At 41.2% G+C, this 12,107-nt stretch overlaps 1 protein-coding gene across 4 annotated transcripts in view; it reads left to right on the top strand.

The window, feature by feature from the left end:
• The window catches only part of LOC138947331 (signal transducer and activator of transcription 5B-like), a 115,584-nt gene that overhangs the window by 7,261 nt on the left and 96,216 nt on the right, over positions 1–12,107 (top strand). For all 4 annotated transcript variants that reach the window (XR_011449620.1, XM_070318780.1, XM_070318779.1 and 1 more), the window contains exons 2-4: positions 2,571–2,692; positions 8,653–8,801; positions 11,165–11,324. Coding sequence is in view for 3 of the 4 variants with exons in the window: in XM_070318780.1 (XP_070174881.1) it covers positions 8,674–8,801; positions 11,165–11,324 (288 nt within the window). In the remaining variant the exon portion in view is untranslated. The remainder of the gene's footprint in view (positions 1–2,570; positions 2,693–8,652; positions 8,802–11,164; positions 11,325–12,107) is intronic.

Here is a 12,107-nt window from a genome sequence, read left to right as displayed (position 1 = left end):
GATCCACTACCAGTAACTCTTCCTTATCTTCTCCAGTCTTTTCAGCCGCGATTATCTCCCTTCCTCCGTGTGGTGTCAATCCATATTCCCGTTACTACGTTACTATTTTTAGAAGGTCACTGCACGTTACTATTTTTAGAAGGTCTCCAGTGTTTTGCGCGTTTATCTCCTTTCCTTCGTGAGCCGGCAAAGCCGGCGTACACCCAGCAAAACCGGGTCCCAGGTGCAGCCTGGTATTCGGCTCTACTTCTTCCCGGCGAAGCCGATACCCGGCGAAGCGGGTAATCATCTAGTGAGATCATATCTACCTTGAGTTGCAAGCATCATGGAAGTCAATCCAGCTCTGATGGTTACGTTGTTTACATGTAGAAACTGCATGAGTGTCCGATTAGGTAATTAAGCCATCTTTAAACCAAGAAAATATATGTGTTTTATTATTGTTGCAGTTGTTGAAATCCGATCTTTGTTTCCTAAAAGCTGATACGTGCTCTTGTTTCAAAAGTTTGCACAATTTTTTTATTTTTTTATTTTTATTTCTGAGGTCTTCTTGTGATGTGTTAGATTCTTCTGAAAGTGAATTTTGTTTTGTTTTGTGTGTGGTCTAACGCATGAAGGGAGCTATAGGATATGTACAGTTCCTGACAAAAGAAACACATCATGACTTAATTAATATGCACTTAAAATATCTACGAGACCTTCATATTATTATTGTGTAATTATTTTTGGGGTGTGTGAATTGTGAGTCATAATTGCAATCAAAGGTGTCATATTGACATGCTACCAAAATCGTAGATTTTTTGTTTTCAACCAGGTAGAGACATGCAGTCACCCAGAATATTCTGTTGACTTTACTAGAATTATGACCTGCAGTGTTAAAGTTTTATTTTAGTTACACGATCACTACAAATAAGTATAAGACCTTTTCAAAAATGAGTAAAGTATATAAAAACGTCTTTAATAGGAAGGAACTAACACCAGCATTTTTATCAACCGAAGTGGTAATGTTTGTTCAGCAGGTCTGCACTACTTCAGACAATCTGAAAGAATGTTGCGTTTGTGTGTGTGTGTGCAGGGGCACATCACATCATTTGTAGGGGGGGGGGGGGGGGGGGTCCAAATTTCTTTTAGGGACAATTCCACCACGGAGCAATCTAGCTGGTGCAATCTGAGCCAAGAAATTTCCCCTTTTGCACCTTCCGAAAAGTTAATTTAAGAAGACAAATTTGGATTAGCACAAGGACAATTATTGATCGATCTGGTGCAACCTCACTGGGATCAACGAATGACCCAAATACTTTCCCAAACTGTCACTTAGAAGACATAAGGCCAACTCCTGGGGGGTAGTCCCGGGGCATGCCCGGGCCCCCCTGGAAAATTATCTAATGCGACCTGACCCATCAGTTTTTCTTTATTCTCAATTAAAATTAGGCTGGGGGGGGGGGGGGGGGGGGAAGGAGTTGATTCCGGAAAACCTCCTGGATTCGCCCCTGGTGTGTGTGTGTTTGTTTAAGTTAACTCTTAAACTTGCCAAGTAAATTTTAGGATTGTGCCACTTTTTATTCTTCAGCTGCAGAGCGCATACTGATGTTTTAATCAAACTTCCCTAAAAGGTGCTTGTTTCAATGTTTGACAAAGTTACAAATTGAAGATTCCTTTTAGCTTTAAAGCCATATGTACTCGATGACTATACACGCTAATTGCTTTACCAACAGCTGGAGACAGACTAAATTAAGTTCCCTGCAAAATATTGTGGTCTAGTACCCCTTAAATGTTGAGATATTTGAATTTTCATTTTGATCTGGATCGTCCTATTTATAGATTTGGCAACACATGTAACGTTGATGCAAGGGAGAGAACACCGCGGCTTTGTTGACATCCTCACTTTTTCAGAGGCTAGAACAAGCTGTAATGCATGTATGGTTCGCGCATGGTGACGTATCGTCATTATATGGTCTTATGGTGCGTTTGACATCGATTGTGGGCAAACTACACTTTGTAAACACGGGAGTGCGTTAGTATGCCTTTAAGAGCGTATACATGTGACAGCCACTAAACTAATGTCTCAAATGTCAGCTCTCAGGTGCCTCCCAACTTGATCTATGAAGAAACTAAGTCTTCAATTTGGCAAAAATTCAGAAGCAGCAAAATGTAATATTTATTTTTTTAAGAATGAAAGTTTTGATCAGTTACTCAATATCCCGTGCAAGTAATGTGATATGGCTATCTTGCATGCTTTTCAAGTTACTCCGGAGCAATTTTGCTTAATGTTTTTATAAGGACAGTAAAATCTTGAGTCTCGGCTCTTGGATGGTAGGGTAAGAAGACAAGTGGTGACATTAATTTTTAAGTGCTCTGTGTGTGTGTATATATGAATACGAATACGAAAGTTTAATTGCTATTGGCCATCTGCCCCTTGCAATGAGGTACATGTATTACATTAATATCACGCATATGTATGTGTGTGCATGCATGCATGCCGCTGCGCGTGAATGTGTGTGTGTGTTATGTGAATTAATAAAAATCAAGAGACACAAACAACAAATCAAGACTCTTTGTGCTTTTTGTTGCAGACTCGTGCTGACGTCAGACACAGTCCTGAGCCAGACACTGAGCCCAAACCTAACCCCTGGGTCCAGGTTGACCCCAACCCCTATCACAACCTCGGCTTATTGGTCTGTTCACATTGTTAACTGTAAGTACAGGAGGGTGTTACTGTTAGCTGTGATTTCAGGGATTGTATGCATGAGAAAGTGTCCGACTGGGTGCAGGGATGATCGAACCAGAAGTGCCTAGCTTGCTAGGGGGGTCCGGGGGCATGGCCCCCCGGAAAATTTTGAAAAAAAGGATGCAAAATGGTGCAATCTGGTCCATTCTGAGGATGATCATTACCAGTTTCAGGCAGCAGATTTTGTCACTGATTAATACCCCCAAAATTGAAACTCAATGTAAAATAAAGAAATGCACCATAAAGATATATTTTTTTTTGGCTGGGGGGGGGGGGGGGGGGGGTTCCGGAAACCCCAGAAACCCCCCCTCGTCCGCCCCTGCTTATCTTATCTCAAATTGCACCCACTAATTGTCTTTTATGTTCATTTATCATCTTATGGTGAATTGCAGCTCTTCAAGCTAGTCGATTTACATGGCCATTTTCTTACGAGTGCAAATGTGTAGAAATTGGTGACTGCATGGATTTGTAGCAGGCATGGGAATTGTCCGCCGAAAGGCAAATTTCCGCCGAAATATTTTTTTGTTCCGCCGAAAAAGCAAAAGTGTCCGCCGAAAAAATAAATGGGGGTCAGGCAAAAATGGTTCTAAAAAAGGATTTAATGGCAAACTTGGAGCTCAGATGACACCAAATTGCACCATTTGGGAGAGAGAAAATTTCCGTACCCCCCTAAGTAAGGCAAGGCTATTCACGCCGTCGACTTAGCTATTACTTACAGATTTTCAGCCTTTTTAACTTCTTTCAATTCCCATGCCTGTGTAGTTCAGTACTGCTAAGTTGATCGATACAGTTGAACCTAGCCTTATGATCATCTCTCAAAAGCAACCACCTGCCTACAACAATTGACCACTCCAAAGGGTCCAAGACTTTTTTTGTTTGTTTGTTTGCTTAACGCCCAGCCGACCACGAAGGGCCATATCAGGGCGGTGCTGCTTTGAAATTTAACGTGCGCCACACACAAGACAGAAGTCGCAGCACAGGCTTCATGTCTCACCCAGTCACATTATTCTGACACCGGACCAACCAGTCCTAGCACTAAACCCCATAATGCCAGACGCCAGGCGGAGCAGCCACTAGATTGCCAATTTTAAAGTCTTAGGTATGACCCGGCCGGGGTTTGAACCCACGACCTCCCGATCACGGGGCGGACGCCTTACCACTAGGCCAACCGTGCCGGTTAAAGGGTCCAAGACAAGTTTTTCTTCTCAAGTTCTGCATGTGTAATTCGATCACCTTCATTCCCATAACAACTTTTGGTTGATCTCTTAAATATTTAGTGGTAGTTATAGACAGGTTTGACTGTAGTCTGTTCCTATAGTTTAAAGATACTTTCCTTCCCATGTAAGCTACAATCACATCCCCATTTTAAGACTCCCTCATTGTTTCTCTAGATGTTCTGTTATTTCATAACCTCTGTAACTGACCCCCATTTTAAGGCTCCCAGTCCTTTTTAAGACCCTATTTCCTCAGATTTGTGAAGGTCTTAAAAGGTGGTTTCACTGTATCTTGTAAACAAGCTACTGCAGATTTCTTCCATGCTATTACAGGGGATACAGTTATAATTCAAACCGGCACGGTTGGCCTTAGTGGTAAGGCGTCCGCCCCATGATCGGGAGGTCGTGGGTTCGAACCCCGGCCGGGTCATACCTAAGTCTTTAAAATTGGCAATCTAGTGGCTGCTCCGCCTGGCGTCTGGCATTATGGGGTTAGTGCTAGGACTGGTTGGTCCGGTGTCAGAATAATGTGACTGGGTGAGACATGAAGCCTGTGCTGCGACTTCTGTCTTGTGTGTGGCGCACGTTATATGTCAAAGCAGCACCGCCCTGATATGGCCCTTCGTGGTTGGCTGGGCGTTAAGCAAACAAACAAACAAAAAGTTATAATTCATCCACCTGGACACACTGGCTACTTTCTATGAAGTGTTAATTTTTTTTCTGAAATATAGTGGAACCCCCCTTTTAAGACCCCCCCAATTTAAGACTTCCTCCATTTTAAGACCCTGTTTTCTCAGACTTTCTGTTCATAACCTCTGTAAATGTACCTCCTTTTTAAGACCTGATTTTCTCAGATTTTTGGAGTTCTTAAAAGGGGGGTTCCACTGTAATTTTGAAAATTGACACAGGGGATTTCAAGTATCAAAATAATTTCTGCAACATACGTGTATAACCTCTGTTCATTTATAACCTCTGTAGGTGTACCCCTAGTTTTAGTCTCCCTCCTTTTTAAGGCCTGATTTTCTCAGATTTGTGTCGGTCTTTTTTTAAATGGGAGATCCCCTGTATTCCCATTCTGCACATGTACTTGAAAGGGGCTGGGCTTAAGAATTTTGGAATGCTTCCCATTGTGCAGGTCCGTCTGTGACACTGGGTAACAGTTACAAAATCAGTGAGTGACTAACTTTGCTGGTCTATATACTTGCTCTCACAAAGCCTTTGACTTAGTTGATGGTTTCATGTGATGTATGACAACTTTGTCTGATGAAATAAAACGTGTTTTCCCCAAAAGTTGTGTTTGTGATTTTTTTTTAAAGATTTATGTTTATTGAAGCATGGCCTCAAAATGGCGCTTGAAAGTGGGACATGAACAAAGCTTCTCACTTCTATGCACTGGTGTTTTTGTTAGAAACACCACAGCTCATTTGTTGGGGCACATGGTAGGTTAGGACACATTTTTCCAATAAAAACACAGAAAATAATTTAACAGTGTCTTAGTTATTTCAGATTTAGATTGAATTGAAAAAAGCCTTGTCATAAGTTACTTTCGTTTCCATAAACGCTTCAGGGAGAATGAATTGTCTAAAGTACTAACGCGCACACTTTACAGCAACAACATTATTTTGTATGCTGGATTATAACTTACTTAATTAATTGAGCAATAGATCTTTCAAAAATATCAATAATCGGCGATAAACGCAGACGATTTTCCGATTTCACTTGGTTTTGTTTCCTTCTGTAATGTACGCAAAGCACACTAACTCAGACTTCACGCAGTCGACCCACCCAATTGTCAATGTGTTGTGATGAAATAGATGCTCGAGAATTTAACCTTCCATTTTTTGTCTTTGGAAAATCTGATTGAAAACACTAGGTCTTTTGTATGTGGACACGCCTGTTTGTTTGATTATTGACACTTTTTGTCAAAGTGCTCATGTCCCATAAATAACTGTTACCCAGTATAATGGACGTGCACAATTGAAAGAATTCTTTTATCGCTAAGCTGTGTATAGGCCTGTATGGAGGGTTTTAATAATTATGATGTACAGGATGATTTACACAGGAAGTGAAACATCTTTTGTGTAAATACTCAAGGTGTGTGATTAACGTATGAGCTATTTTCAGCTTTGAACCCAATTAGAGACACCGTTTTTTTCAACTACTGAAACTGAAAAAGGGTGTACCATAAGACTTGAAGGGAAAAGTTTTGAAATCGGTTCAGAGTAATTGTCAAGTATAGACCTATTTTATTGTGGATTCTGTTCTTTTCTCCACCTATAGGAAAAAAGCATAGAATTTAAATGTCCCTAGACTGGTTTTTTTCTCTCAGCTACAATGCCAGTCTTATGACTGATGTTTCAACTGTGTGTGTGTATGTGTGTGTGTGTGTGTGCATGTGTGTGTGTTATGTGTGAGCGCGCTCGCGTGTGTGTGTGTGTGTGCATGTGTTTGTGTGTGTCACTCACACAGTACGTGTGTGTGTACATGTGTGTGTGTGTGTCTGTTTGTGTGTGTGTGCGTGTGTGTGTGCCTGTCACTCACACATTGTGTGTGTGTGTGTGTGTAGTGTGTGTGTGTGCGTGTGTGTGTGTGCGTGTGTGTGCGTGACATATGCCCCTTCAGCAGTCTGAAGTTAGTAACAGGTAATATGAAATACATGTGCCATCCAACCACTGAGACCTTCTCCCATTGTTCTGACTGCATGTCTCTACCCTTCCCCCCCCCCCCCCCCCCCCCCCCCTGCCAGTTCTTCTTACCAAATTAACCGATCCCTCAAAAGGAAATCATGCACCGCTTGCACGCAGTACTCGCAGCATTTCTTTTAAAACACAATTTAAAGGTGGTCGTCTACATTTTTGCTTTTTTTCAATAATCTTATGGCTAGATTTCGATACAAAATTATGTCAAATGATGAATGAACCATGGGGAAAAAAGTTATAGAAAAAAAAATATATGTAAAAAAAGATTTTATTTTTGGGTAGCGTGACTCACGCTTCCAATATTTTGTTTTCTGTTTGCCGAGAACATGTGCTTTGCCTAAAAATACTGACCAATCAAATTCATGTCACTGTGCTAATAGCCACACCCAAACAAGTGCAGCAACAGTTTAACACTGGGGCGCTGTCCACGCTTTTTTTACTGGAATACTACAATGAATTTTCACACGGCTACACTGGCTTCGTCTTTCCTGATAGAAAGGGGGTGTATTGTTGATATTTGTAGATAATAGACTCTGCATTTTAATGGTCAAATGGCGATTTCGGTATAAAAATGTAGACAAGGACCTTTAACATGCAGGGAGACTGAGGAAGCTTAAACTGTTCTGTTTGAAATGTGGATAATATGACTGTTTCTGAGAACAGGTGTGCTCCTTTGTGAGCTAGAGGACAAAATTCCAGGGCACAGAAGAATAATATACTTTTGTGCTTTTTTGTTCCCTCTTTCTTTTCAGTCTGCCCCTGTAGAGGTAAACATTCTTTATGTGTGCACTCATCCGCAAAATTTTGTGTCAGTGGGAGTGACTATTGTAATTTATTCACAGAGGGCATGTGTGTGTGTTATGTGTGAGCGCGCTCGCGTGTGGGTGTGTGTGTGCATGTGTTTGTGTGTGTCACTCACACAGTACGTGTGTGTGTACATGTGTGTGTGTGTGTTTGTCTGTTTGTGTGTGTGTGCGTGTGTGTGTGCCTGTCACTCACACATTGTGTGTGTGTGTGTGTGTGTGTAGTGTGTGTAGTGTGTGTGCGTGTGTGTGTGTGCGTGTGTGTGCGTGACATATGCCCCTTCAGCAGTCTGAAGTTAAGTAACAGGTAATATGAAATACATGTGCCATCCAACCACTGAGACCTTCTCCCATTGTTCTGACTGCATGTCTCTACCCTTCCCCCCCCCCCCCCCCCCTGCCATTTATCTTGGAATCTGCCACAGTTCTCTTAAATTTCGGTTAAGGTGTTAGAGTGTCTTTGTAAAGGATTAGACATTAGAGCATAACTCTGTGTGTGTGTGTGTGTGCAGGGAAATTAGGATAGGATAAGATATCAAATAGTCCTGTGAGGTTATACCATCATAGAAATTCAGGTTAGCTCATTCTGGGGAAAAGCGAACTGTCGTACAGTACATCACTACCTATTTTTTTCTTTGTTCTTAATTGTTTTTGAGCCCTGCATCTTTAGCCTTGAACTAGGGATCTTTGTCGTGCAAATGCATGCACACGGGGGGGTGTTAGGACACATGCAAAGTTGACTTTGGGAAATAATAAATCCCTCGCCGAACATGGTGATGGAACCCACACCAATTATCCACAACTGGTTTTAAAGCCTTAAGTTGAGTGCCGCGACCAACTGAGCTCCTAGCCCATATGTGTCAGACTTAATTAAGTCTGAGACTTCCACTTTGTGGCGCACTAAAAAGTACTTCTACAGATGAATACTTAAAAAAGGTCTTCAGATGAAGGCGTTAATTAATTGTGGTTTAGTATGTCTGACCGTTCACCTATATTGCTAGCATCTGCAGAATTGTTACAGATGAATGTGTTAATTGTGGTTTAGTACGGTTCACCTATACCAGCAACTGCAGAATTGTCTCACCGGAATAATTGATGGACATTTTCCTGTTAGTTACAATATTGGTACCTCAGCTGGCGCTGATCATGCACTCACACTTTAACTTTGTGACTTTAACTTAATATTAAGATGAACATTTTTTGGTTTGCAGCAGTTGAATCGTCACCTCGAGATGTCTCGCTGGGCGACCTTGAGTGGGAACACGGCTGTGTACGCAAAGCTTCAGGAATTTTACTCGCATCGCAGCTTTCCCATCGAAGTCCGATACTTTCTCTGCACCTGGTTTGAGGACAAACAGTGGTAATTAGTGGGTTGGCGGGTTGGTTGGTTGGTAAATGTTACATTTACTCAGTATTTGACTAAACATGGAAATCAAGATAAGGTGTGTGTGCAAAAGAGCCATGATTCCAAGAAAACTACCAGACAGGTGTCTAGGGAGCTTTACATGGAAATTCTTCCGGATAATATTCTCAAAGTTATTTTTGCATTTTGTGATAAATGTCTTTGATGAGACCACATAATTATGTCAGTGTTACTAAAAATTGAGGATGCACTGTGGCGACAGCATATTGTATTCAAACGAATAATTTGAAATTTTTGTCAAACATTCTTTTTACCCAGTCTTGTTTATATATATATACATTGTATATGGGACAGCATGGAAGCTTAAAAGTTAATTAAATTATTAATCCTCTTCTACTTCTCATCTTCATTTTTCCTCCTTGTACTTTTCTGTGCTTTAGGTCTAATTGTCCTGAAGCGATTTGGAATTTTCTGTCTGCTTTTTATGGACTTAATGGTTGATTGATTGATGGATTGATTTGATTGTTTGATTTGATTGATTGTAATGGATTGATTTCATCAGAGACATACATACAGAGATGCGAAGCGAGGGCCGCTCGCGTGAACTCTTAGGCTACGCGGGCCGCGCTCGGTCAGCATGACCTCGCGCCATCCCGTACTAAGTTGTTGTTCGCTTGCTCTCTGACACCGATTTGAAGTGCTTTTTGACTCACATGCGAAGCAAAAGTGAGTCTATGTACTCACCCGAGTCGTCCGTCCGTCCGTCCGGACGTCCGGAAAACTTTAACGTTGGATATTTCTTGGACACTATTCAGTCTATCAGTACCAAATTTGGCAAGATGGTGTATGATGACAAGGCCCCAAAAAACATACATAGCATCTTGACCTTGCTTCAAGGTCAAGGTCGCAGGGGCCATAAATGTTGCCTAAAAAACAGCTATTTTTCACATTTTTCCCATTTTCTCCGAAGTTTTTGAGATTCAATACCTCACCTATATATGATATATAGGGCAAAGTAAGCCCCATCTTTTGATACCAGTTTGGTTTACCTTGCTTCAAGGTCAAGGTCACAGGAGCTCTTCAAAGTTGGATTGTATACATATTTTGAAGTGACCATGACCCTGAACTATGGAAGATAACTGTTTCAAACTTAAAAATTATGTGGGGCACATGTTATGCTTTCATCATGAGACACATTTGGTCACATATGATCAAGGTCAAGGTCACTTTGACCCTTATGAAATGTGACCAAAATAAGGTAGTGAACCACTAAAAGTGACCATATCTCATGGTAGAAAGAGCCAATAAGCACCATTGTACTTCCTTTGTCTTGAATTAACAGCTTTGTGTTGCATGACCTTGGAAGACCTTGACCTTGGGTCAAGGTCACATGTATTTTGGTAGGAAAAATGTGTAAAGCATGTGAGTCGTATGGGCTTTGCCCTTCTTGTTTGTCATATTTCTTTGGATATATCCAGCTTCAGACGAGAGATATCAGTGTACTGTAAACTTGATTCATATTCTGTAGCTTTAATAGTGTGCACACGAATGCATTTGAGAGGATTGGCTTCCCGAAGTGAGTCAAAAACGGTTCCTTCGGTTCTTGCGGCCATTGTTTCTAAGTCCATTGTGCGTGGAGGCAATGTTTGGGAGCTAATATTTTCTTTTGTGCGAAACTTTGCTTTCCCTTGACTGGCAAATGCATCACTGGTGTATACATTAATCTGTTTGTATAATTTTTGACGCGCTGTAATGAAATTTGATGCTTATAAGTCTCACTCAAGTGGTTCTCGCACATACACTGGCGTGTGGATAAAAAGTTTTTAAGGAGAAATGAGCGAAATTGCTTACTTTAGGATTCATCTTCTAATCACCAAATAATGCAATAGTCTTCTTCTTGTGATTTTCTGTTTCTCTTGAGTGCAAATAATCAACATTTTGCATGTTTTATTATCTATGATTTTCTATGAAACAGTTTTAACTCTTTAAAAACACAACAATTGCCAGCTTGGCGCCAGTCATGGGAGGATTACTTGCCCCTGTCGTAGGCGAAGAGTACGCGAACAATTGCCAGCTTGGCGCTAGTGGGAGGATTACTTGCCCCTGCCGTAGGCGAGGATAACGCAAGCGGGAAGACAGCGCTTCGCATCTCTTCTATCTATTTGTCTCTGATTTCATTGATCGATTGATCAAATTGGAAAGTTGAAATTAATGGAGTAATTTTAAATTCTTAAAAATGCAAATCGCATGCTTTTCTAACATTCTTAATAGCATGTAAGGAGACAAAAGTGTCCGATAACTGTCAGTTACACTATGTCAAACACCTGTACTTATACATGTAATGCAACTCTGTGTTTCAGGAACTTGTTTGATCCAGACAACCCCGAACATGAGCCGCATGCAATACAACTGTTTTCAAATCTTCTGGCACTGATGCGTACCAAAATTCAGGAGTTGTCCGTCATTCCTGATTTCCAGGCCATTAAGATGTGCCTGGAACAAACTCTTGTAGATTTCAAGGTAATTATAGCAGAACTGGTGAACAGCGTTGATATTGTTTGGAGGATTTTTTTCTCCTTTTTTTTTGGGAAGCATAATTCCTGGTTGGAAGAATTGGATTGCCAAGGAAAACAACCACAGAGAACTTTTGGCTTTGGCCTTTTTCTTCTTCTTCTTCTTCTTCTGCTTCTGCTTCTGCTTCTGCTTCTGCTTCTTCTTCTTCTTCTTCTTCTTCTTCTTCTTCTTCTTCTTCTTCTTCTTCTTCTTCTTCTTCTTCTTCTTCTTCTTCTTCTTCTTCTGCATATGTGGGCTAGTGTGACTCCCAAGTACATACGTAGGCTCGTTACTGCCTTCTTCGGGATGGTAAGCTTATGGAAAGAATGGAATGACGGCACGTGACATACAGTGTAATGAATTTTTATGATGATTAATGACGTCATATTGTGTGCTTTTATGTGTATACGCCGTTTTTTGTCGTGCCATGTAGACTATAGTCATACTCTGATTCCTGGGGATTTTCATTTCATTTACTCTATTATCCCAAAGCTGGGAAATTCGGGTCGTGTCCTCCTTGTGGAAAGCTAGCAGCAACACGAGTCGTGCTACCTAGGTGTGCTCATGTTTAGGTGTAATCAGCCAACTTCATTAATGGCAAAATGACCGAGGTCTTTAAAATGCAACTGTGGTGACACAGGGGTGGGACATGGATATCGTATCTGAGTCTGCACATAAAGTTGACCCGTGTCCGTCCCTGCCGGGATTTGAACCTGTGACCTTAGGGTCACAAGTCCAGTGCTCTACTAA

Source organism: Littorina saxatilis, linkage group LG14 (assembly GCF_037325665.1).
Source record: "Littorina saxatilis isolate snail1 linkage group LG14, US_GU_Lsax_2.0, whole genome shotgun sequence".
Taxonomy (NCBI): Eukaryota; Metazoa; Mollusca; class Gastropoda; order Littorinimorpha; family Littorinidae; genus Littorina; species Littorina saxatilis.
This window is presented reverse-complemented; position numbering and strand designations above follow the sequence as displayed.